The sequence below is a fragment of the Plecotus auritus genome (genome assembly GCF_963455305.1).
Source record: "Plecotus auritus genome assembly, chromosome: 14".
NCBI classification, from domain to species: Eukaryota; Metazoa; Chordata; class Mammalia; order Chiroptera; family Vespertilionidae; genus Plecotus; species Plecotus auritus.
In genome coordinates, this window is record NC_137780.1 from 382326 (window position 1) to 407610 (window position 25285).

Below are 25285 nucleotides of genomic sequence, written 5' to 3' on the forward strand. Positions count from 1 at the left end.
CTGTGTCAGCCACAGGCAACAGCCGGCCAGTGTGAGGCTGTGTCAGCCACAGGCAACAGCCGGCCAGTGTGAGGCTGTGTCAGCCACAGACAATAGCCGGCCAGTGTGAGGCTGTGTCAGCCACAGGCAACACCCGGCCAGTGAATGAAAATGTGTCCCAATACAATTTTATGGATACAACAACCCAAAGTTCTAAGTAAGCTCATAGACACTGTCTGAAACACATGCTCACTCACAGGTCTATCAAAACCACCTGATAACAGCCCAAGACATCCTTAACTCATAGATAATGAAGCCACTGGAGTAGACAGGAACAACCTTTCAGGCGCCTTCTCTTGTATTCTGGGCCCTAATTTACAATTATATACATATTGATGGCAGATCTATTTTTTTCTCTTCCAAAAGTAAACAGAAAGACTAACAAATGATGCTTAGTCCAAAAAACCCTTCATATAATCTCCACAAAAGTCCTCAAAAACAGGTTCCTACTGACACTGCTTTTCAAAGGTGACAAATGCCCAGCACGGTCTGATGCATCACGCGAACGAACCTGAAGAGGCAAACTACTAAAAACCAAGGCGACGTTCTCATCCCCCACAATGGAAGCACAGGAGTTCTCTGCCCCATTCGGCCTGGGGTCCCGTCACTGAGCAGAATCCACCCACACGGGGTAAGGCAGGGGTCACGTCACAGCCAGAACTGTAACGGGAAGACGGAACGAACTTGGAATAAAGAGAAGGGTCGGAATGCAGGTTTCATGTTCCCACACGAGTTGGCACACAGACATGCTGCTTTGCACGGAACTGAACACATGATCTCAGTCGCCCTGTCTCCCTCTGTGCCACTCGGAACAGAGATTGTTTTCTCCTTCCCTCATCTGCCGCTTTCTCTGCCTCTTCCAGAGACAGGGATAATTTTAATCTCCCTGAGGACTGAGGCGGCTCTAGAGTGACAGAGGCTACCAGGAGTTGAATTCCAGTCTGGGTGACCCTGAGATCCAAACTTGGACTCTGAGCCCATGGCAAAACCACCCCGAATGTCTGCGTCAAGGAGAGAAGGCCTCTAGTCCCGAGGTTCCCTCCAAATGGAGACTGTCCAACGGGTCTAGACACAGGGTCTGTGGACAGACAGAGACCTCGTGCCCACAAAGCATGGTCTGGAGCCGTGGTCGGCAAACTGCGGCTCGCGAGCCACGTGCGGCTCTTTGGTCCCTTGAGTGTGGCTCTTCCACAAAATACCACAGCCTGGGCGAGTCTATGTGGAAGAAGTTTAAGTTTAAAAAATTTGGCTCTCCAAAGAAATTTCTCATTGTCCTGTTGATATTTGGCTCTGTTGACTAATGAGTTTGCCGACCACTGGTCTGGAGGAATAAGCCAGCATTCACTTTAACAAATCCCAGCACTTGCCTCTCATCCCAGCCCCATAATTTGGTAGATACAGTTTTAAGAGCCTCTATCTAGACCTTAAGCACCCAAGATCATAATGCCAAGGATACCAAGACAGGTGACAGTAATCAACCTTGCAAAATAAATGAATAAATAAAAAGAAAAGAAGTTTTAAGAAGTGTCAGCCTACCCAGCACTCTTAGCCCATACTTTGTGCCCTACAACGTCTGCACACAGATGACATGGGACTTCCTCTGTGAGCAAACAGCTGCTTTCAAGGGCTTTCTCATCCGATTGGTGCTCAGACTCCGGGCCCCGAAGGGCACACACACCAAATCTTAATTTGTTCGCCCGTTTGGTTGGTCTGCAACAGCGTGGAGGCTTTCATCAGAGCAGGTCTCCCCTTTGGACCCTCCTCCCCAGTCTATTTCAAGCATTATTGATAGGCCCCCGGAGCCTGCTGTTATCTGGACTCCAGCACCTCGTGGCCTGAGCAAAGGCTGCCAAGAAAGTAAGGTCTCCAAGTCAACAGTCGCATCACGGCACTGCAACCATCCCCGGTCCCCTGTGGGTGGAGGAGAAAAGCCGTCCCCCAGTACCACCAGGGGGTTTCTCCCAGCACACCAAGATGGTAATCCACAGCCGGTCAAGAGGCCATGGCCGGAGGAAAAGAGGGAAAGGCCGCAGTTACCCTGATAATCCATATCATGCTTGTATAACAGATGGGTATCTAACCAAGTAACTCGGATCACTGGGCCACTGTCTACTTCACAGAAGGGCAACCAGGGATGAAGCAGGCAGTCCAGCTGCTGGCGGCTCGTCTCACACCCGGAGAAAACTGTATGGACCTGAGCTTCTTCAGGCCGTGGGCGCATGCACGGTAACTGCAGGAACTGACCTGTCCGAGTTTGTGAGCCAATAAAGGCCCCTTTCTTGATTCAGACAAAGAGATGGCTTCTCAACAGAGGCAGGTTTGAGCTACAATCTTCCAGAAGCTTCATCTTTAGCTGAATTTGTCTCGTGTTGACTGTACCTGCTCACGCCAGTGCTAGCCCTGTAAGGCGGGAGGAAGGCCTACAGCCCCCCTCAGAGTCCATGGGGGATGGGTTCAGGCCCCGCTCGCATACCAAAGTCCAAGGATGCTCCAGTCCCTTAGTCCGCCCTCAGGACCAAGGATTCGGAGGGCCAGCGGAGTGGCACTTGAAGGTGTTCATGCTGTTATTGTTGCTTTAAACCCACAGCTGTCGGGATAGAAAGCGCTGACATTTAAATCTGTAAAGTCTATCCCTGATTCTCTCCTTCCCAATCCAAGTAACAGTGTCCCAAGTTTCAGATTCCTCATCTGTAAAAGGGGAATAACAACACGACCTGCCACACCTACTTCCAAGGATCGCCGCTGAGATTTGCAGGAGGTAAGACAAGAAGTGATTTCCAACAACGAGGGACTGGACGGGTGTTGGTTGCTACCTCAGGGGGCGCTGTTATGAGCAGGGAAGAAAAGGCTACAAATGGGATGAAGAGAAGTTCTTCCACCTGGAAGAGAAGGGCGGGGCGGCAAGCATGGTGAGGAGTGATTTCAAGCTGCTGGCTGAACACGGAGGGGAGTGGGTGACACGAGACTGAATCATTTAGAAGTCCATTCTCACGCCAACACATTCCCTTCGCACCGACCGAAGGAGAAGAAGGAGATTAAGAGTGGGTGCCCAGGGCTCAGCGCCCCAAAATAACTACGAAGTCCCACCTGGGGGCGGGACTTAGCGATGACAAGTCGTGGAGACAGAACCGTGTTGCATAAGATGACAGCGGGAAAGGGGTTATTATCAAGCACAGAAGTGTCACCTTCTCCACGGCCCCTGTGCTGTGGCTATATAAGGGTATGTGATGTCTAGAGAGGGCTTATTAAAAAAAGAGAAAGAGAAAAAGGGAGAAAGGCCATTCCACAGTATCACACAGCGCCGTGGGGAGCTGGCGCTGCTAGGGAGGAGACGGGGACACTCGCGGCCGGCAGGAGACGGCTCATTCTGAACCATCACACATCAGCTAAACGAGAAGAGGTGCCAGTTCAGAAGACCTGCTTCCTTAACCCAATATAGGGCTCTTTTAAAAAATATATGTACATATATGTTTTTATTGATTTCAGAGAGGAAGGGAGACGGAGGGAGAGAGAGAGAGAAAAAAAAAAAACAAACATCAATGATGAGAGGGAATCATGGATCAGCTGCCTCCTGCACGCCCCACACTGGGACTGAACCCCAAACTCGGGCATGTGCCCTGACCTCCCGGTTCATAGGTCGACGCTCAACCACCGAGCCCCGGCGGCCAGGCCAATATGGAGATCTTGATCCCACAGCTACACAGAGGCTGGACTCTCTGCAAGGGACCTGACAGGCGACACGGACGGCCCGGAGTGACCGGTGCACGGGCGCTGGACCAGCCAGCGGAGAATCACAGCGAGCCCTCCCCAGTCCAAGTCTCCAGTAACCATGACAACCGAGGAGGTGGAGGGAAATCCAAACCCTGTCCCGGCGGGAACCTGCTCCTCCGGGCGGAGGCCTGGTCGGCGGAGGCTGGGCTCGAGGGGTGGCCGCCCGGACGGACGTTGCCCGGGACCCGCTGCCCCGCGCGGTACCTGGTGCAGGGCGGTCAGGCCGTCCACGTTGGCCGTGTTGATGTCGGCGCCACGGGCCAGGAGCCTCTTCACCTCGTCGGTGTCCCCGCTCGAGCAGGCGGCCAGGAAGACCGCGCCGTCCTCGAAGCGGACGCGGGGGGCCCCGCGGCGGGTGCGCGGCTGCCGCTCGGCGGGCTCCTGCTCGGTCTCTGAGCCCCGCCAGCGCCGCAGCTGCTCCGCCCGCCGCACGCGCGCCGACTCGGCCCGCTTCCCGCCCAGGTGCTCCAGCTCGGCCATCGCTCGGGCCGGCGGCCGCGGCCGCACTGCCGCACGGGATCGCCGCGGCTCGGGTGGCCGCCGCCGCCTCCCTCGGAGCGCGTCAGCCGGGAGCGGGAGGCGGAGACCCGCGTGCCGCCATCTTTACTCCGCCGCCGCTGGCGCCGCCCGCGCGCGCCCTCGGCTTCAGCACGCTGGTGCCCCGCACCCGCAGGGCACCACGGGATTTGTAGTCGGAGACCGGCCCCTTCGCCCCCCGCAAGGACGCCCTGTGGCCTTCAGGGAACTACAAATCCCTGGATGCATCAGGAAAGGGGCGAGAATCCAAGGCTCCCTACTTCGCGGAGGGACCCAGTGGGGTCACCTTTGCCCCAAAGCTGGAAGTGACTCCCGGACCCGAGGCACGCTCATTAGGCATTTTGGGAGTCGTAGTTTATTCTTGTTTTGACCACCAACTAATCTTGGCACCCTAATTATCCCATCAGCCCTTTGAAGTGGAAAAGAGGCAGTAATTATTCCTATTTTCTATTGGGGAAAACTTAGACCAAGTACCTGGTTCTGAATCTAGAGTTTTATTAACATCATAACATAGAATACGTTAACATGGCTTCATCACGGTGCCAATGTGCATGGGGTGGGGGGAGGACCATGCACGCACATACAGTAGTGCATGTTATCCACAAACACCTTGAACATGAAAAGATCCTGGAAAGGATGCATCCAGGTAGTGGGAAGGGCATCAGCTTTAAATTCAAATGAATTCTCAGCCCTAGACAAGTTGGTTGACTTCTCCGAGTCTGTGTCCTTATTTGTAGAGTAGGAATAATGATGCCTCACTGTATCCAGGTGGGTCAAATGAGATACTATGTGGAAGAACGCCTAATGGTAGATATCAGCTCCCAATAAAGATTAAGGTCCCTTGGTTCTTCCTCCTCTTCCTCTACCCTTTTTAGGAATCTTAAATCCTTAGGAAACAGAATGGATATCTTGTCTTCCACAATTCCTGCCCCACCCACCCAAAGCGACAAAAAGATATTGTGGAGCATACTACTGAACCCCTAAGGCAGCAAGTTGGACATTTTCATATTCACATTGAACTTGGTTATAAAACCTGTCAGATTAATAACCATACCCCCCCCAGGGCCTTACTCCTGAACAAAATTAATTAAATGTGTTATCCATAAAGAAAGAGAACATACGCATTGACTCGGTTCTTCAAACTTTTCAGTATGTTTGAAAATTTTCATTTCACTAGGTGTACCGGTTAATAATGCAGATTTTTTTTCAATAGATGGAGTCACACATATGTTGATATATATGCAATTTGATATGTATGCTCTTTTGTTGTATTCCCAACAAGCTTCAAAACTTCATATGTCAAATTTTCTGAAGGTGCTAACATCATATTTTTACACTTAAAAATGTCGAATTTCGTGCCAAAAAAAGAGCATTTGCGGGAAGTTTTAATTCATTACTTTATTTTGAAGAAAATTGCTCTGAAAGTGATCTTATACTTTGGGAAGCTTATGGTGAACATGCTCCATCTCAAGATACTTGTGAACGCAGGTTTAAACACTTTATTATTTTTAACATATTTTTATTGATTTCAGAGAAGAAGGGATATATAGAGAGAAAGGCAGAAACATCAATGATGAGAGAGACACCTCAATTTGTTGTCTCCTGCAGGCACTGCAACCAGGGCCAGGGATCAAGCCCACAACTGAGGCATGTGCCCTTGACCGGAACCGAACCTGGGACCCTTCAGTCCGCAGGCCAATGCTCTATCCACTGAGCCAAACCAGCCAGCGCAGGTTTAAACACTTTAAAAGTGATGATTTCGATGTGAAAGACAAAGAACATCCAGGTCAACTGAAAAAGTTTGAAGACCAACAATGACCATTATTGGATGAAGATGCGTGTCAAACTCAAAGATTCAATGTTGCTCAGCAAACAATTTCTGATCACTTACAAGCAATGGGAAAGATTTTTAAAGGAAGGAAAATGGGTGCCACATCAACTGAACGAAAGACAAATGGAAAACCGAAAAGTCATCAGTAAAATGTTGCTTCAACGGCACGAAAGAAAGTTTTTTTGCATCGAATTGTGCCTGGCGATGAAAAGTGGATTTGAGAATCCCAAACGCACAAAATCATGGGTTGGTCCAGGTCAACCATCAACATCAACTGTAAGGCCAAATCGCTTCAGAAAGAAGACAATGCTCTGTGTTTGGAGGGATCAGGAAGGTGTGGTATATTATGAGCTTCTCAAACCAGGTGAAACCGTTAATACTGATCGCTACCGACAACAAATAATCAATTTAAACCACGCTTTGATCATGAAATGACCAGAATGTTCCAGAAGACACGGCAAAGTAATTTTGCTTCATGATAACGCACCAGCACACACTTCCAAACCAGCTAAAGACACATTAAAAGATCTTGCCTGGGAAGTATGAACCCACCCGCCGTATTCACCAGCCCTTGTTCCTTCAGACGACCACTTGTTCCGATCGATGGCACACGCACTTTCTGAGCAGCCCTTCAAAACATACGAAGAAGTGGGCAATGGGGTCTCTGAATGGTCTGGCTTAAAACAAGAAAAGTTCTGTTGGGACGGTATCCACAAATGATCTGAAAGATGGGGGAAATGTGTAGCTAAAGGATGGACATTACTTTGAATAAAGGACTTTTGATGTTTCTCTTGAAATTATCGTGTTTTCTTTGATGACAAAATCCGCATTATTAACCGGTAAATGGCATATGGATACCGGTTAATAATGCGGATTTTGTAATTAAAAAAAAAAACGCGTGATAGTTTCAAGAGAAACCTCAAAGGTGCGTTACTAGTAAAAGCAATGACACCTGTACACAGCTTATGGAATCTTTCAGCCTGCCTCTCCTTCCACCAGTGAGTGAGCACACTTCCCTCTGGTGGTTAAGTGGACACTGTACATTTAACCCGTGGGGTTCTTTTATTAATTTTTTTTAATCCAATCCTTTGGTGGATTGCCAAAACTACAGGTATTTGCACGTTTTCTCACGCCATCTCTCCTCCCTCCTCTCCACCGGACTCAACACAGTTCCTGCTTTTTAGTTCTAAGAGACATTTTTCCTCCTGCACAGCCCCTGCTGGGGATGGAGCCCGCAATCCAGGCATGTGCCCTGACCAGGAATCGAACTGGGGACCCTTCAGTCCGAAGGCCGACACTCTATCCACTGAGCCACATGAGCCAGGGCTCTTTTCTTTTTAATATATGTTTATTGATTTCAGAGAGGAAGGGAGAATGAGAGAGAGAGAGAAACATCCATGATGAGAGAGAATCATGGATCGCCTTCCTCCTGCACACCCCCCCTACTGGGGATCGAGCATGTGCCCTTGGCCGGAATCGAACCTGGGACCCTTCAGTCCACAGGCTGGCGCTCTATCCACTGAGCCAAGCCGGCTAGGGCCTAAGGGACATTTTTAAAGACCCGTTTCAAAGAGAACCACCCAGAAAGAAATCGATTTCGGCTTTGAAGACAGAGCTGTCCCTGGGATCCGATGACGGCTGGCGTCGGGGAGCAAACAAGAGAAGACACAGGTGGGGTAAAGCAGAGCATACCTGTCGCCAACTATGTCCAGCCAAGTCCAGAATGATGGACCCTACATGCAGAACGCCTCCACCTCGCCCGAAGGCAGACGGGACAGGGCTCCTCCCCGTGTTTGTCATTCCCAAGCCCCATGAGCGGGTTCATTCCTAACGACCAGTGTGAGGGTCCTCGGGCGGGGGGAGGAGCGGGGATCGAGGCGAGAGCACATGCCATGTGGTGGCCTCGGGGACCCCCCCCCAAGGAGGACTTAAGGGCAGAAGCCACCGCAGGGGTCTCAGGGACTGGCTGGCCGGCCATCTCGCCCGCCCATGGCACCGCTGTTGCGCAGCCGACGGTGAGCCGAGAGCAGGGCGATGAGGGATGGCGGAGGGGTGCGGGGTTCCCCTACGCCAGTCCTCTGGGGTCCACCAGGGCTAAGCCTGCGCCCGGGCGGCTTAGCTGTCCATGGGGGCTCCCGGGTTCAGGACCCACGCGTCGGAGCTGGAAGTCAGTTCGGTTCCGAGTTCCATCGGGCGGAACGATCGCTGGGCTCAGTCCGCATCCTTGACGTCCAGCCGCGGTCTTAGGCGCGCCCTCCGTGTCTCGGGAGGTACCGCGGCCGCCCCGCTGCGGCACATCGAGTCTGCCCGCTCCCTTCCCTGCCCCTCCGAGGGCTGCTTTCCAGGTCTCTCTCCACTCGGACCACCCGGCCGGCCCGGTAACCCTCCCGGGAGCCGGAGCCGCAGGACACCCGCTCCCAGCCGCCCGCGCCCCACCTGAACCCGCCGCAGCCTCGCGCGCTCCCAGTTGAACCCGCGGGCTCAGCGCGCGGGCCAATGGGCGGCTGCGCTCGTCTCCCCGCCTTGCTGCGGGCCAATCGCGACCCGCGCCTGGCGGGAGGCGGGGCGACGCCCACCTTCGGCTGGCGCATGCGCGGTGGCGGCGGACCGGCTGGCGAGTGCACGGGTAGGTGGTCCGTGAGCGAAGGCGAGGGGCGGGTGTCGGGTCGCGGCGGGGGGCCCGGGTGGCTCTGGGGGCGTCCTGCTCTTGCGTGACGTGGGGGTTCTCTCCAGGGAGGGGCCTTCGGGGTCGGGGCGGTCGGCCTGTGGGGAGGTTGGGCGGTCGGGCGGACGGATGCGCTGGCTCGGGCCCCGCGCCCCTGGGGGCTGCACTGCGGGCCGAGAAGCCACTTACCTAGACGGGGACCCCCCCCCGCCCCCCGGGACAGCCCGTCGGAGCTCCAAGCAGCGCCGGCGGGGAGGCGGGCCGGGTGTTGACTCCGGTCCGTGAGAACACACGGAGGGGGGGGGGGGCGGGCCTCCGTTAGAGAGCGCGCTCCCACCCGCGTCTCCGCCTGTGCAGCGCGTCCCGGTGTCACAGACACCTGCGCTTGATCCTTCTGGCTACTTGATTTTATGTTATTTATTTTTTTAAAATATGTTTTTATTGATTTCAGAGGCGAAAGGCGAGTAAGAGAGAGAAACATCAGTGATGAGAGCATCATCCATCTGCTGCCTCCTGCACGCCCCCTACTGGGGATAGAGTGCGACGCGGCATGTGCCCTGACGGAATCAAACCCTGACCTCCTGGTTCAAGGGGTCAATGCTCAACCACTGAGCCACCCCAGCTGGGCTCTTTGAATCTTCATATTTACTGTAGAATTTAATGTCCGTCGTAAAATACTGCAAAATGTAACTTGCAGGCGTGCTTCGGATCCTTCATGAAGCTACAAATGCAAGATCTGAAGCCGTTGATATAGTTCCAGTAAATCTACATTTTGTTTATTCTCCAGCTGACGCGTTTGAACTGTTCCTGTTAGTCGGCTGTTGTGAATAATGCTGCTGTGAACATCCCTGTGTGCACGTACGTTTTCCATTCTCTCGAGTGTTAAACCCAGGCGTGGAGTTGAGGGCCCTAAGGCAGTCGACGTTACGTAAAGGTCGTCGGGAGGAAGGGGCAGGGTTGTTTTCCAAAGCGGCCCTGTCCTCTGCATCCCCACCAGCAACGGGCGGGCTCCCGTGTCCCCTCATCCTCCCCAACGCTCGGATGTTATCTCAGCGGTTGTGAAGGGCGGCGTTGTGGTTTCCATTGGCACGGCCGAGGGACTCACGATGCTGGGCATCTTTTCATACACTGTCAGCTTCTAATCCACGTTGTACCGGAAGTTGTAGCCCGGGGGTGGGCAAACTTTTTGACTCGAGGGCCACAATGGGTTCTTAAACTGGACCGCCGGAACAAAAGCATGGATGGAGTGTTTGTGTGAACTAATATAAATTCAAAGTAAAGGAGTGGAGGGGGAGAGCAAGAGAACCGGATAGAACAGCCGGATCCGGCCCGAGGACTGTAGTTTGCCCAAGGCTGTTGTAGCCGGACAGAAGGGAAGAGAGAGATTAGAAGGGAAGGAATAAACCGATTACTTGTGGGTTGGCTCTGGGAGTTACCAACCCCACCCCACCACCCAAGTAGATGCATCATTAGCATCCTTTCGGTTCCGGTTAGAAATCAGTACACTGAGTGGCCAGATTATGATGATCTCTGAATGTATAATAACCTGGCCACTCTGTGTATGTGTGTGTGTGTATAGATAGATAGATAGATATTAGTGGCCCGGTGCATGAATTCATGCATGGGTGGGGTCTGGCCAGCCTAGCCAGGGGGAGGGGACATGGGCGCTTGGCCAGCCTGCCTGCTGGTCGAACTCCTGGTCGAGGGGACAATTTGCATATTAGCCTTTTATCATATAGGATATACACTGAGTGGCCAGATGATTATGCGCTCAGAGGTCACATACACCTCAGAGCTTTAAGCATCAGCTTATCAATGCCTCCGAGAGGTGACTCCGTGTCGCTGTCCTTGCTCCGCCCACCGCTCATACGTGTTGGTCCCCGTGCGTGCCAGGCGCGCTGAGGGTGCAGGGGCACACGAGGGACCCAGGCTCTGCCTCGTGGGCATGTAACTTGCCAGTGGAGACACGTCCATTTAAAGCATCTCGTGTTTTTGCTGTTTGCAGGGAGAACATTTTTGCATCTTCAGTTACTTAATTTTTAAATTTTGTTTGCCTGAATAGATAACGAAAAGGAAATGGGGAAAAACTCAGGCTCCCGTCTGGGAATAGGAGCTCATACGAGGGATCGGTTTGTCCTTCCCTAGATCGAAACCATGTGCTGAAAACCCCAGGTCACCGTTCCGACTGTGGCAACGCTGTCGCTGTTCTCCTCACCAGCTTTTCACGTGGTGGAGCGAGCGGAGCAGGGCTCCCGGGACGAGGGGATCATGCAGAGGGCTTCCCGGCTGAAGAGAGAGCTGAGCCTGTTGGCCACTGAGCCACCCCCCGGCATCACCTGCTGGCAAGACACGGATCAGATGGGTGACCTGCGAGCGCGTAGGTGTCCCGTTGTGGGGAGGTGGCCCCCCGACCCTATTGCGGGCCGTGCTGAAATGCGAACGTTTTCCCTTCTTCTCACGTGGGGTACAGTCTCGATGTCAGAATGCCCACCATCTTCCTACCTACCTGGTTGACATTTATCAAAGGTTTGCTGCACATTTCTCCTTTGCCCTTTATTATACCTTTTGCTGCGTTGTAGCCAAGGTCCAGGCATCCGCTCTGAAGCAGTGTTTAGACCAGCCTTGGGCAAACTACGGCCCGCGGGCCGGATCCGGCTGTTCTATCCGGTTCTCTTGCTCTCCCCTCCGCTCCTTTACTTTGAATTTATATTAGTTCACACAAACACTCCATCCATGCTTTTGTTCCGGCCCTCCGGTGCAGTTTAAGAACCCATTGTGGCCCTCGAGTCAAAAAGTTTGCCCATCCCTGGTTTAGACCAAAGATCAGCATCTCCAATACCTGTGAGGCCAGACAGTGACCGAAACGATTAGAATCCTGAGTCCAGTCTGCAGGTCATAGGGCACCTGTGCCCAGCCTTTTCCACTTTTTTATTATTATTATTATTATTATTATTATTATTATTATTATTTAACCCTTACCCGAGGATATGTTGATTGATTTTGAGAGAGGGGAAGGGAAAGAGAGAGAAGCAAGGATCGGCTGCCTCCTGTGTGCCGCCGACCAGCCACCTAGGTATGTGCCCTGCGCGGGAATGGGACCCACAGCCTTTTGCTGTCCAGGACGACGCTCCAACCCCAACTGAGCCACCGGGCCGGGGCTTCCGCCTTTTGATCTTCTGGGCCTCCTTAGGGTGACACCTTTGGGGGTACGTGATGCATTGTCTGCGGAGAGGTTAAAGTCCAGAGAGCATTCCTGTCCTCGCCCCGGCTCCTCGCTACGGCCACGGGATCCACGGGTCCACGTGGGGTGGTGATTCAGATCATCCCATCGCCTCTGAACGGTGTTTCCTTTTCCTTCTAAGAAATAATAGGAGGGGCCAACACGCCTTATGAAAAAGGTGTGTTCACGCTGGAAGTGAGCATTCCTGAGAGGTTAGTGTGGGTCAGATCCTCAACCGACGGGTAAAGCCCAGTGACTGGGAGGCAGGGGGGCGGGGGGGGGGCGGTGTTTCAGGGCCTGGATTTCAATCCTCGTCTAACCGTGACTGTGTGTGAAGGATTGAAAGGGTGAAGCGGGCTGGTCCAGGTGGTGGGTATAGGAGTGTCTATATGCTGTCATTTCTCCTTTCTTTTCTTTTTTTTTTAAATATATATTTCTTTATTGATGTCAGAGAGGAAGGGAGAAGGAGAGAGAGAGAGAAACATCCATCATGAGAGAGACTCATCGATCGGCTGCCTCCTGCACGCCCCCCACTGGGGACCGAGCCCACAACCCAGGCATATGCCCCTGGCCGGAACCGAACCCGGGACCCTTCAGTCCGCAGGCCGATGCTCTATCCACTGAGCCAAGCCGGCTAGGGCTTTCTATCATTTGTAACTTTCCATCATAAAAACGTAGGCGGGGGGCCGGGGGGAAGGTTTGCCTCTCGAAGGCTGTCTTCCCCAGGGGTCACCAGGAAGCTGTTTGCAACGTGCTAAGAGGCGGTATCTTAATAAACTGCCTCTGTGGTCCGCCGCTTTCAAAGGTACCCAATTGGCCAAAACCGGTGTGGCTCAGTGGATAGAGCATCAGCCTGCGGACTGAAGGGTCCCGGGTTCGATTCCGGTCAAGGGCATGTAACTTGGTTGCGGGCACATCCCCAGTAGGAGGCGTGCAGGAGGCAGCTGATGGATGTTTCTCTCTCATCCATGTTTCTAACTCTCTATCACTCTTCCTTCCTCTCTGTAAAAAATCAATAAAATATATTTTTTTAAAAAAAGGTACCCATTTGAGCCTCCTCAGATCCGGTTCCTGACTCCAATCTATCACCCAAACATCGACTCCGCCGGGAGGATCTGCCTGGACATCCTCAAGTTGCCGCCCAAGGTGAGTGGAGGGGGCGGGCGGGCTGCGGGGCTGGTGGCTCCCGCTGCTCCGGGTCACGAAGCCGCCGCTGTCTGTGTGCGCAGGGCGCCTGGCGGCCGTCCCTCAGCATCGCCACGGTGCTGGCTTCCATCCAGCTGCTCATGGCGGAGCCCAACCCGGACGACCCGCTCATGGCCGACATCGTAAGTGTCCTCCTCGTCTCCTCGTCTCCTCTCTGGACCCCGGGCCCCGTCAAGCGAGGTGGCTGAGCCCTGACGGGACCCACCACGGTGGGTCCTTTGTCCCTCCCCTCACTCCTTCCTCCGGTTCTGTCCCAGTCCTCAGAGTTCAAATACAACAAGCCCGTCTTCCTCAGCAACGCCAGGCAGTGGACAGAGCAGCACGCGAGACGGAAACAGGTGTGTGTGTGGGCGGCCCTGGTGCTCGGCCGCGGTCGGTCCCTCACGGGGGTCTGCACTCACGGGGGGCGCGTGTGGCTGTGCCTTCGCCACGTTTGTCCTGGACCGCGCTCTAGAACGGCGGGCGGCTTCTCCCCCCGCCGCCTTCTGACTAATGACCCGGCAGGAGGTTTCTCTTAACAGTGGTCACCCACCGACGTCCCTAGAGGGCAGGCAGCCGCGGGGCGGGGGGCGGGGGGGGTGGTCTCAGATTCTGGGCAGCAGCACAGATGGACGGGAGGGGACTCAGATTCTTTTCCCTAAGATTTCGTTTTAACCCCGAGGAGGGACTGTGGCAGGAAGCGGCAAGGCGAGGAGGTGCAGGAGGGAGGGGAAGTGGACGTTTCCGTGGGACCGTTCTCGGGAGAAGGAAAACTTCCCCAGGTTCTAGGTAGCAGTGTTACTGTGGGAAGCAGTAAAGATTTAGCCCGGCCGGCGTGGCTCAGCGGAGAGAGCGTCAGCCTGCGGACTGAAGGGTCCCAGGTTCGATTCTGGTCAAGGGCATATGCCTGGGTTGCGGGCTTGATCCCCAGTGTGAGGCCTGCGGGAGGCAGCCAATCAATGATTCTCTCTCATCATTGATGTTTCTCTCTCTCTCTCTCTCTCTCTCTCTCTCTCTCTCTCTCTCTTCCTGCCTTCCCCTTCCTCTATGAAATCAATAAAAATATATTTAAAAAAAAAAAAAAAAAGCCCTAGCCAGCTTGGCTCAGTGGATAGAGCTTCGGCCTGGGGACTGAAGGGTCTCAGGTTTGATTCTGGTCAAGGGCATATGCCTGGGTTGTGGGCTCGATCCCCCGTAGGGGGTGTGCAGGAGGCAGCCCATCAGTGATTCTCTCTCATCATTGATGTTTCTATCTCTCCCTCCCTCTCCCTTCCTCTCTGAAATCAATAAAAAATTAAAAAATTTTTTTTAAAAAGAAAAAGATTTAAGTCACACAGCCCTAGCCTGTTTGGCTCAGTGGATAGAGCGTCGGCCCGTGGGCTGAAGGGTCCCGGGTTTGTTCCCCGTCAAGGGCATGTACCTCGGTTGCAGACTTGATCCCAGCCCTGGCCAGGGGCCCAGGCAGGAGGCAACCCATGGATGTGTCTCTCTCACATCCATGTTTTTCCCCTCTCTGGGTCTCTCCCCCTCCCTTTCCACTCTCTCTAAAAACCAACGGAAAAATACCCTCGTTTGAGGATTTTAAAAAAAAAAAAAAGCAAGCATGAAAACATACAGAGGTTGAGGAAGGTGCCCGTGGAGGGACTAGCATGTGCGGGAGGCAGCAAAGAGGCACTCGGGCGGGGGGGGGGGGGGGATCACAGGGCTCTGGGTGAACCCCGCGTTTCCCTCCGTAGGCGGACGAGGAGGTACCTGGGAACCCGCCTGCGGCCGGCGATGCAGGAGCCCACGGCACAGCACAGAAAAGGAAGGCGGGGCCGCCGGGGGGCCCGGGAAAGAGGTTCTGCGATGGCATCTAGGGCCCCGGGCCCGGTCCAGCCCGCCCGCCCGTCTCCCGCATTCTCTGCGTACGGGACCGCACAGTCGTCTCTGCATCTCCTAAAACAGACCTCGTCTATTTATATTTCCTGCCCTGCACAGATCCTCTAAGGGGCGTTTGTTCTATTCCGCGCGTGCCTATGTATCTGGAAACCTTTTAAACCTGAGAAATAAACAATCGTTTCACGTCGAGCGTGTTTATCCGGGATGTGTGTCTGGGAGCAAACTGGTCCGAGGGCGCCACGATAGCCAGGTGTGTTGTCCTTTATTTTGCCAACTCGCCCACACCCCAGGGAACCCAGGATGGTGGGCGTAGCTGTACAGGGAGCAGTGACAGACAGTCCCACGGCCTTCAGGGGTTCTGGGTTTCAGAAGTCTTGACACCACGTGGGAGTGAAGGTAACGTGCGCTTCTGTTCGTTTTTGCAGCTTTCATTTTTTTTGTGAACTACACAGCCGGTCAGAATTACGTGGTGAAACCATTCGTGCCACAAATACTTATCGAACACCTGCTCTGTGCTAAGTTTTATGCTAGTGTTTTAGAAGGCAATGGTGAGGCCCTGGCCGGTTTGGCTCAGTGGATAGAGCGTCGGCCTGCAGGCCGAAGGGTCCCAGGTCGATTCCGGTCAAGGGCACATGCCCCAATTGTGGGCTCGATCGCCAATAGGGGGCGTGCAGGAGGCAGCCGATCGCTGATTGTGTCATTGATGTTTCTATCTCTCTCCCTCGCCCATCCTCTGAAATCAATAAAAATATATTAAAAATAAAATAAAACATGACCCTGTGCTATATAATAACGAATAGATAATGTACTACGTTTTAGCCAACTCCATAAAGACACATCACCAACAACTTTCTGAGAATGCTCCAAATATTTTAAAGAAAAAAAAAAACACAACGGTGAAATCAGACATGGATTGATTAAACAGTCGTGCAAATGTTGGGATTTTTACAATCCCTTTCTGTCCCTCACTCCATTTCCAGGCGAGTCCTGCTCAGAAGAGCTGGGTGCCAAAGCCGCACCCCCTCCCAGGATGGGGGAGCCCCATTGCTCCGTCGGGTGACAGACGGAACAGACAGGGCAGGCACGGCCTCTCACTGTGCACTGGGTCCCTGGGACGGGCGAGCTGAGCGACCCCAACCCCTATTTAAAGAGGAGCGACAGCACCCGTGACGGATCCTGTAAACACTGCACATTCCACGCTCCCTCCCCTACGCCCCCTCCCCTCCTCCCGGACGCTCCCCAAAAGCATCTAAACCAGATCAGACGTTACCACCCACCGCGTGGGCAGCCAGAGCTGAGGTGGGCGGGCGGGCTATTTATCCTCCGGCCACCGCGGGAATCCAATGCGTACAAATAAAGCCCCTTCTCTGTGCCCCCTCACTGCCCGGGTTGCCTTGTTTAGGTCGGGGCAGCCCGGAGGGGGCCAGGGCGGGACGAGAGGGGGCTGTGGTTTCAGAACCTGCTCCCCGGGCGGGCTGGCTGCAGCTCGGGGCTCCCGGGACGGCCATGAGCCGGGGGAGGCTGGAGTGATGGGCACAGAGCCGCTATGCCCAGGACCAACACCCTCCACTTGGCCCTCACTTCTCAGGAAGTCGCCTCCGGCTCCTGCCATGCCCCCTCAGAGCTCCCCCGCCTCTCTCCAACTCTCAGTGTCTATCGGGGGTGACAGGGGACCCCCTTCCTTCCATACCCGCATCCTCAACCAGGACCTCACAATTCCACCTCGAAGATGTCCTGCGGCCCAGCCAGTGGTTGAGCCTCGACCTAGGAACCAGGAGGTCACGGTGTGATGCCCCGTCAAGGGCACGTGCCCGGGGTTGTGGGCTCCATCCCAGTCGGGGGCGTGCAGGAGGCAGCCGATCCAGGATTCTCCCTCATCACAGATGTTTCTCTCTCCCCCTCTTCCTTCCTCTCTGACATCAATGAAAATACACATACGTAAAAAGAGAAAGGATGTGCAGGGGCGTGGCACGGCCTGGTGTGTGGGTGTCACAGGGGCTCGGTTCAGACAGAAGCTGTCGCTGTGTTACCTGCATCTCCTGGCCAGATGTCCCCCATTAGGCCGGGAAACAGAGCCTTTAAGGAGGTATTTAGGTATGTTAATGTCGTAATTATTTCCCCCCCTCACCGCCTCCCTCCACCGAAAGAAATGAATTGAGCACCTACTGCGTGCGTCGGAGGCCCTGGAAAAGGGCCGTGGATATCGGAGAGAGAGACAGGCCCTGCCGGCCTTTCCTGCCACGCCCACGCACAGCCCTTCTCTCGGGGCAGCCCTGTCCCCCCACGCTGACCCTGCACGGACACAGAGTTCAGTCCCCCTGAGTCCAGTGGACCAGGACAGGACCTGGCCCGAGCGTGTTCGACCTCAACTGACCGCGGGTCTGTGGTTGGCCTAGGGTGGGTGGAGAAGGAAGCCGGCCGGCGGGGGGGGGGGGGGGGGGGGGGGAGGGTGGCACGCAGTCTCCCAGGACATCCTCTGGGAAACACCCAGAGGAACCCAGGCTGGTGGGACCGGGAGGACCAGGGCGGCGAGCCCGACGAGGTGGCTGGAGGAACCCGAGACGCCGGGGCAGTGGGGGGGCCCCCAGCTCGCTGCCGTCCGCTCAGCAGCCGCAGCCGTTGTGAATAAACCCAGACAGAGCCAACAGGAGCAAGGGGATGTGAAAAGGCTGACTTACTTAGAACGGTGGCTCTCTGCATGGCAGGGTCACTCACCCCCAACTGCACCCCAGGACCCGGGTCGCCAGCGGGGAGCCGTGGGGGGTCACAGGCCTCCCAGGCCTCAGCTCCGACTCTCTTATCTCCGGCTCAGGCCTGCGTGCTCCTCCTCCTGGGAGACCCGCCCTCCGGCCTCGGGAGCACCTGACCGGAATGCGTCTCAAAGGGCTGCAGGTGGGGGGACCGGCCTGGGCTTTAGGTCACGGCTGCCACCTGCGCACACCCAGGTACCCGGAGACGAATGCGCAGGGACACCCACGGGACTTCACTGGCTTTATTGTACAGAAGAGCCCGAATATTTACATCTGGACCATTCTCACACTTCACACAGCGGCTGGGGAGCGGGGCTGGAACCAGGAGCGAGTGACAGGGGTGCTGGGGGAGCCGTGGCCGCCCCGGAGCAGAGGTAGTTAGAGATGAGCCAGGAGGGATGGAGGGGACCCCGGGCATATGTCACTCAGACTCCTCAGCCCCGCCTCCAATCCTTACTAGGTGTGCCGGTGAATAATGCGGATTTTTCCCAATAGATGGAGTCACACGTATGTTGATATGTATGCGATTTGATATGTATGCTGTTTTGCTGTATTGCTCCTTCAGACGACCCCTTGTTCCCATCGACGGCACACGCACTTTCTGAGCAGCCCTTCAAAACGTACGAAGAAGTGGACAATGGGGTCTCTGAACGGTGTGCCTCAAAAACAAGAAAAGTTCTATTGGGGCGGTACCCACGAATGACCTGAAAGATGGGGGAAATGTGTAGCTAGCGATGGACATTCCTTTGAACAAAGCACTTTTGATGTTTCTCTTGAAATTATCGTGTTTTCTTTGATGACAAAAATCGTCATTTTTAACCAGTAAAGGGTCACTCCGCATCACTCACCGGTATCCGCATTATTAACCGGTACACCTAGGCGACCTTTCATTCTTCCTGGGAAGGAGGTCCAGGAGCTGCAGGCTCCATTCATCCACCGTCTTCAAATCAGCACCAAATTCAGGCACTTTGGGTCAGGGCCCTCAAGGACGGTGGCGTCCTGTGGAGTCGCCATCCCGTGGGGGCCCCCCGGGGGGGGGCAGAGACGAGGCCCTGGGAGACACAGCTGCTGAACCCTCTGAGACGCCGTCCGGGATGCCACAGAAACCAACCAGGCAAACGAAACCCGTTGCCAAACCACCTGGGAAACGGTGAGACGCCGTCGGCGGAGCCTGCCCCGACCGACACGTACGGTGACCCTCTGAGGAAGGACGCCCCGCGTCACACCTTCCCACGCGCGTCGGCACGGCACACGTCCAGGTTCAAGAGACACAGAACATGGGTTGGGTCCAATCTGTGAGCCACAGCGGGGATGCCCAGCTGCCTCCGTGGTCCCTTGTAGACCTTCCTCCATCAGGGCCCAGAGCCGGGGCCTGCTCAGCACCCCGACTTCCAGATCTCTGCACCGTGGCCTCCGATGTGACCAGGAAGCGGCCCGAAGAAAACCAGCCATGCAGCACACGCCGGTGACGGCCACAGGAGACCAGGGACCTCCCGCGGACCACACGGCTGCATGCGGGCTGAATGTATTTTACAAACAGCCATCGTTCACCGAGGGGAGGGGAGGAGGAGGCGAAGACAAGGAGGGCGGGGCCGTTTATACGTGGGAGGCAAAGGCTGAGCCTGAGCGCTGGGTGCCCCTGCCCGACGCCACCCCCCCCGCCACCCGGTGCGGCCCCCTCTGCCCTCAGCAGCCGCTCTCCGTCCATGGGGGGTTGCTGGTTCCCAAAGTGGGTTCCCTCTGGCCTGGGGCTCTCTGGCTGTGGGCAGGAGACGAGGGTGCCCGTGAGGAAGCCATAGGTCTCCGGCCCCGGGGGCCGCCCAGCCTCGGAAGCTTCCAGAACGAGATCCACATCGGAGAAGGCCACCAGGGCCTGCGTGGAGTCGCAGGCGCTCTTCTCCAGGTGACCGGCCGCGGCGGAGGCCAGGGCGCCCGGGGCGGCGCCCACGCAGGGCCAGAGGCGCCCCAGGTCCTCGCGGGAGTGCGGGGTGAGGAGCAGGTAGAGCAGGGGGTTGAGGCAGGCGGGCAGCGGCAGCACCAGCAGCAGCACGGACTTGACGGCCTCGGGGGTGACGGGGACCAGGCCGAGCCCGGAGGCCACGCTGAGGAAGGCCACGGGGCAGTGCAGCAGCCCGTCGGCGAGGATGAGCCGGGCCACGTGCCGCCCGAGGGCACCGTCCCACGCGGCCTCCGGCTCGCCCCGCGGCGGGCTGCAGTACAGTCGGATGTAGGCGCCCGTCACCACCAGGAAGCAGAAGGAATTCAGCATCACCAGGGCCACGGCAAAGCCCAGGGCGGCCGGCCGGCCCTCAGGGGGCGCGTAGGGCAGGCAGAGCGGGGAGGCCCCGTACTCGCCCACCGAGGCCAGGGGCAGGGCCGCGGTCAGCCCCGCCAGCGCCAGGCAGCCCAGCGCCCCTGCCCGCACGCCGCCCGGGGCGGGCGCCTTCCCGTGGGCCCGGACGCAGGCCACCGAGACGCTGCTCTGCACGGCGGCCAGAGTCAACAGCAGCACCGCGGCCTCGGACCCCAGCACGGCCAGGAAGCCCGTGGCCCGGCAGCCCGGCCCTGACTCCCAGCGGGCCCCGTACGCGGCGAACCGGCCGAAGGTCAGGGCATCCACGGAGGCCAGGAGGCCCCAGGAGATGCCAGTCAGGGCATTGGCGCCTGCCAGGGCCCCGACCACGAACTTGACCGGGGGCAGGGGGCCCGGCCCTCCTGCAAAGACGCTGAGCAGCACCAGCCCGTTGCAGAGCAGAGACAGCAGGACAATGGCCCACACGGCCAGGCGGACGCCCCAGCTTTCAAAGAGGTGCTCGCAGGGTTTGAAGGGGCCTGTGGAGAGAGGGCTGGGCATCAGCTCCAGGCCAGGGCCGCTGGACTGGGGTCCTGGGGTCCTGGGGATAGGGCCAGGCAGGCTGGCCTGGTCTTGGGAAACCCTGGGGGAGCTGGTGGTTACACACAGGCTAGCTAGAAGCACATAATAAGCCCGGCCAGCGTGGCTCAGGGGTTGAGTGTTGACCTAGGAACCAGGAGGTCACGGTTCAATTCCCATCAGGGCACATGCCCGGGTTGGGGGCTCCATCCCCGGTGCGGGGCGTGCAGGAGGCAGCTGATCCATGGTTCTCTCTCATTCATGTTTCTCTCTCTCTCTCTCTCTCTCTCTCTCTCTCTCTCGCTCTTTCTTCCTCTCAGAAATAAAATTTTTAAAATTATTTTTAAAAAGAATCGTGCTCTTTCGCCTGCGGATTATTACTTTTCGGAGGTGACATTTCTGTCCAGGTCCCTAAGACACAGTGCCTGCTTCTCCTCCTCCGTGTTGGCGCGCCTGCCCAGGCGGCCACCAGAGGGCGCACTGCAGTCACGGAGCGCTGAGGGCAGGTGTGGGCAGCTGTGGGCAGGAGAGATTTCATGCTTGGGGGGCGGGGAGGGAAGGGGCCCGAGCCGCAGAGGGATGGGCATGTGGAACCTCTAACTGGCTGGTTTGTAAAGGTTTCTCTGACGCCCCTATCTCCCCCCCGCCGCCCCCATCTTCTCCCCCAGGAATCACCCCAAGAGGCTGACCTCCCCAGGAGGCGGCCACAGACACACCCTGCTGACCCTGTGTCCCCCCTTCTCCCCCCACCCCCTCACCTGGAACTGGGCTGCACTGCACACGGGGGTGTGGCTTCGTGTCCTCCATCTCGTCTAGGTCCAGGTCATCTGGGGGGGACACCAGACAGTGGCTCAGGGCCTGGGCTCCCAAGGCCCAGCCTTCCGCCCAGCACAGGCCCCTCCAGGGGCCCTGGACGGGATGGCTGCCCCCGGGTGCGAACCCTGGGTGGGACCCGTGTGTGGGCTATCCGAGTGGTTGGCTCTTTACAGAGACCTGCTCTTCCTGTAACTCAGCTGTGTGCTCCCCAGCTGGCCGGGGCCCCCAGATGCCGCCTGGAGGTAGGGGAGGGGTCTCCTTGAGGGTGGGAGCTGGTCACCACGGAGTCAGCCCAGCAGGGCCACTCCCTGTCCAGCGGGAACACTGGACATGAAGAAGGACATCTTCCTAAGACAGAGAAGTGAGGCCAGCCGGCGTGGCTCAGTGGTCACAGTTCGATTCCCAGTGGGGGCATATGCCAGGGTTGCGGGCTCAATCCCCACAGGGTGGGGGCGTGCAGGAGGCAGCCGATCCATGATTCTCTCTCGTCATGGATGTGTCCGTCTCCCTCTCCCTGCCTCTCTGAAATCAATAAAAATAGATTAAAAAAAAAAAAAAGTCAGAGACGTGAGCTCGAGCATGTTCAGAGGAAGTGACCCAGCACAGCGAGTGGACAGGGAGAGACACATCGATTGGTTGCTTCTCACAGGCTCCCCAGACCAGGTCCGGGAGCCCGCGACCGAGGTACGTGCCCTTGATGGGAATCGAACCCAGGACCCTTCAGTCCACAGGCCGATGCTCTATCCACTGAGCCAAACTGGCCAGGGCAGGACTAGCTAATCGTTAACCATCCTTCCACTCTTCTAAATCTGTCTCTGAGAGACAAGAGGACTAGAAAGGTAAATACATTGTTAAAGAAATCCTGTAACAGGTTTGAAACAAATGGACTTTTTTTTTTCTTATTCGCTGTTACAATGTTTCTGAACCCGGGGCTGGGGGCTGGCAAACTCCATCCAGCCCGTGTTGTGGGGATGAACAGGCATTTCCGGGTCCACAAATTCTATAGGAATTTTGAAAGGTGGATCTAAAGCATTTTATAACGTACGCAGCCAGAACTCCTGCACAGCGTACAGGTGAGAGCCAGCGTCCACAGGGGACGGACAGACAGGTGGCTCCGTCTGTCCCACTTGTCCCTGAGTGTGTTTGCTGCCTGGGCGATCTCTCCGCCCCACCTGAAGGGCAAACACCTCCTCGGGAGAGTTCCCAGGAGGCAGGCAGCCCTGGCCCAGACTCCGTGGGCGGAGGCTGCCGTGTGCCCCAGCCCTGGAATTTCCTTCTCTCTCCACCTCTCCGCCCGCCCGCCCGCCACGCTCTCCGGGATGGAGCTCGGCCACACGTTGAAATGAAAATGCATGAAGGAAATACGAGGGCCAAAGCCCCCGGACTCTGAGGCCGGGAACGTCCCCGCCCGCCAAGGTGTTGAGCAACCGCTCTGCAAACTCGGAGGAAATTGAGGAGGAAACGGAGGCTGGCTGGAGCGGCAGCCCTTGGCATCAGCTCCCACAGGAAGCGGGCCCGGCCCCGGCTCCCGGTACCTGCAGGCAGCCCACATCCGACGCCCTGCGGTTCTCCCAGACGGAGGCCTGGCGGAACGGGTTCGCCTTAAGGAAGGAAAGTTTCCATCTCTCCTTCCAGCCCCGAGGGAGTGTACCGAGGCCGCCGTGCGGGACGTCCGGGGAAGCCGGGTGTCTCCCGGGCCAGCAGCTGCTGGGCCAGCAGCAGCTGCTGGGCTTCTCCTCCCAGGGAATGGTGCTCACCCTCCTAGGGAGGGGCTTTGGCACACGGTAGGGGGCTCCCAGAGACCCCAATGGCCTGGCCTCCACACCCTGGACGCCCCCGCTGCCCCCGCCACGCACTCACAGTGGCTCTCAGCTTGTCCGGCAAGAAGGCCCAGCGGCCCCTTCGGCGTCTCCTCGTCCTCGAGGTGAAAGACGTCCCCTTCCCACTGCCCGGAGGCCTTGAAGAAGCCGGCACAGACGCCGTAGGCACAGCACTGGTAGGCATACGGCACCTCCAGGATCCTGGGGGCGGGCGAGGGGCACGGCTGCCTCAGGAATGGGGTCTCCACCCTGGGTACCAGCACCCAGAGTCTGCCCTTCGACCCCAAAGCACCCAGGTTCTGGTGCGGGCGGCCTCCCGGCTTTCTGTGAGGGTCTGCAGCCTGGCTCCCGCCTCTGAAGGGCTCTGAGCACATTCCAGTCTGCTCCTCATCCACCTTGAGAATGACCTTCTGCCCTCAGCCGGCTCAGAGAGGGGAGCAGGGCACCCAAGGTCACACAGCACTCAGGCACCCTGGTCCCCTCCCAGCCAGCACCCCCCACCCCCACACACACGCCCACTCAGTCTCGGCCACAGCGCTCCTCCTGTGGCCTCCTCCAGCCCCTCCAGGGCCTTGTGGCCACCCAGTGGGGTGGGGGGAGGGTTGAGGGGGGGCGAGGAAGCCAGGTCTCACCTCAGCTTTGGGAAACTGTCCTTGGAGAAGACCTGAGACAGAGCCGGGTTCCCTTTGAGCTTGAGATGCTTCAGGCCCCCGAGCCCAGCCAGGGGCAGCGTGGTCAGCTGGTTGTACGTCAGGTCCCTAGGACAGTGGACGGGAGGGCGGGCAGGGTCGGGGGGGGGGGGCTGCACAGGGGCAGGGTAAAGATCGGGGGTCGGGGCGGGGCCAGGCCGGGGTGGGGCGGGCCCAAGGCTGCCAAAATGCTGCAGAGCATCCACAGATGCCCTCCCGGAGCCTCGGGACCAACCCTCTGTGTATCAGGCCCCGAGGCCTGTCCAACGGACTGTCCGTCACCGTGATGGATGAGGCCGGAGCCCGTGTCCCCGGGAGGTGTGGTCACCACCCACGCAGGTCCCCGCTCTGCGTGGGAGGGGGACGCAGGGGCACTCACAGCTTGACCAGGGAGCGCAGGGTGGCGAAGGCCTCGGGGTGGATGGACCGGATGGTGTTCCAGCTCAGGTCCCTACGGGCAGAGAGGGTGTGACAGGAGGCGACAGGCACACAGGGAGGACTCCCGGTTCTCCCGCACCTGCCCCCTGTCTGAGCTGCCCCCCTGGAGGGAAGGTAACTTCAGCCTGGCTGTGGCCTCAGAAAAGAGCATGGGGCTGCCTGGCTTCAGAGTACCTCCTTCAGGTACCCCCTGGACATGTGGCAGGGAGCTCAGCTTGGCCCCCTCCAGGCTCTCTGCCCCCTTCCCTTCCCCGCCCACCCCCCCCCCCGCCCCGCCCCAGAGGTGCAGGTACTCACAGGGCCCGCAGAGCGCTCAGCTGGCTGAAGGTGTCGGCTCTGACTTCCCAGATGCGGTTGTGCTGGAGGCCTCTAGGGCAGCAAGACCGGCTGAGTGACCCGTGGGCTCAGACCCTGGTTCCACGCCACACACACCCGCCCCCCGCCTTCCCGTGCACTGGGCAGAAGAGAAGAGAGTCCCCAAGCCCCCACTTCTTCTGGCTCGGAAAGAGAGGGCCCCCGGGCCCTCAGAAGTCAGCAGCATGGAAGGGATCCGGTTGCCTCGGGTAAGTGGGTCAGTAGACAAAGCCACAACACGGTCCCTGTGGCCCGAAAGGGAGTCAGTCCCCAGGGTTCCCACCGGGCATGGCTCCCCGCCCAGCAGACCTCGCCCTGTGGGTCCTCCAGACCCTGGGCCAGCACCAGAGCTCCGCCCAGCCCTTGGACACTGGGGCTGTGACCGGCCCCAGCCGGGCAGTGGCTCAGGTGGACTGG

The 25285-nt window shown here is 57.3% G+C and overlaps 3 protein-coding genes across 9 annotated transcripts in view; 1 reads left to right on the forward strand and 2 right to left on the reverse strand.

Moving 5' to 3' along the window:
• The window catches only part of PPP1R12B (protein phosphatase 1 regulatory subunit 12B), a 66219-nt gene extending 61746 nt beyond the window's left edge, over positions 1–4473 (reverse strand). For both annotated transcript variants that reach the window (XM_080650966.1, XM_080650965.1), the window contains exon 1: positions 4015–4473. In XM_080650966.1, coding sequence (XP_080507092.1) covers positions 4015–4290 — 276 coding nt within the window. In that variant the 5' untranslated portion in view covers positions 4291–4473. The remainder of the gene's footprint in view (positions 1–4014) is intronic.
• Positions 4474–8762: 4289 nt separating this feature from the next.
• UBE2T (ubiquitin conjugating enzyme E2 T) lies at positions 8763–15318 on the forward strand. 6 transcript variants are annotated; one of them, XM_080650958.1, is made up of 8 exons: positions 8763–8804; positions 9631–9701; positions 10989–11220; positions 12215–12275; positions 13104–13209; positions 13293–13391; positions 13527–13607; positions 14985–15318. In XM_080650958.1, the coding sequence occupies exons 3-8, from the start codon at positions 11112–11114 to the stop codon at positions 15105–15107; spliced, it is 579 nt and encodes a 192-aa protein (XP_080507084.1). In that variant the 5' UTR covers positions 8763–8804; positions 9631–9701; positions 10989–11111; the 3' UTR covers positions 15108–15318. The 6 variants fall into 6 exon arrangements, with proteins under 6 accessions (XP_080507084.1, XP_080507080.1, XP_080507081.1 ...); XM_080650954.1 differs by having other exon boundaries at positions 8765–8804; positions 12206–12275; XM_080650955.1 differs by having other exon boundaries at positions 8766–8804; positions 9295–9701; positions 12206–12275.
• Positions 15319–18107: 2789 nt separating this feature from the next.
• The window catches only part of LGR6 (leucine rich repeat containing G protein-coupled receptor 6), a 56833-nt gene continuing 49655 nt past the window's right edge, over positions 18108–25285 (reverse strand). Inside the window, exons 13-18 of the mRNA XM_080651048.1 lie at positions 24812–24883; positions 24456–24527; positions 24020–24145; positions 23428–23588; positions 21510–21578; positions 18108–20711 (exon numbers count right to left, since the gene is read on the reverse strand). Of these exons, the coding sequence (XP_080507174.1) occupies positions 19141–20711; positions 21510–21578; positions 23428–23588; positions 24020–24145; positions 24456–24527; positions 24812–24883 (2071 nt within the window). The 3' untranslated portion in view covers positions 18108–19140. The remainder of the gene's footprint in view (positions 20712–21509; positions 21579–23427; positions 23589–24019; positions 24146–24455; positions 24528–24811; positions 24884–25285) is intronic.

Coding starts and splice junctions, on each gene's coding strand:
- UBE2T (XM_080650954.1), top strand. CDS start 11,112: ATGCAGAGGGCTTCCCGGCTGAAGAGAGAGCTGAGCCTGTTGGCCACT. Junction 11,221..12,205: donor GATGGGTGACCTGCGAGCGC/GTAGGTGTCCCG, acceptor TTTCCTTCTAAG/AAATAATAGGAGGGGCCAAC. Junction 13,392..13,526: donor ACCCGCTCATGGCCGACATC/GTAAGTGTCCTC, acceptor GTTCTGTCCCAG/TCCTCAGAGTTCAAATACAA.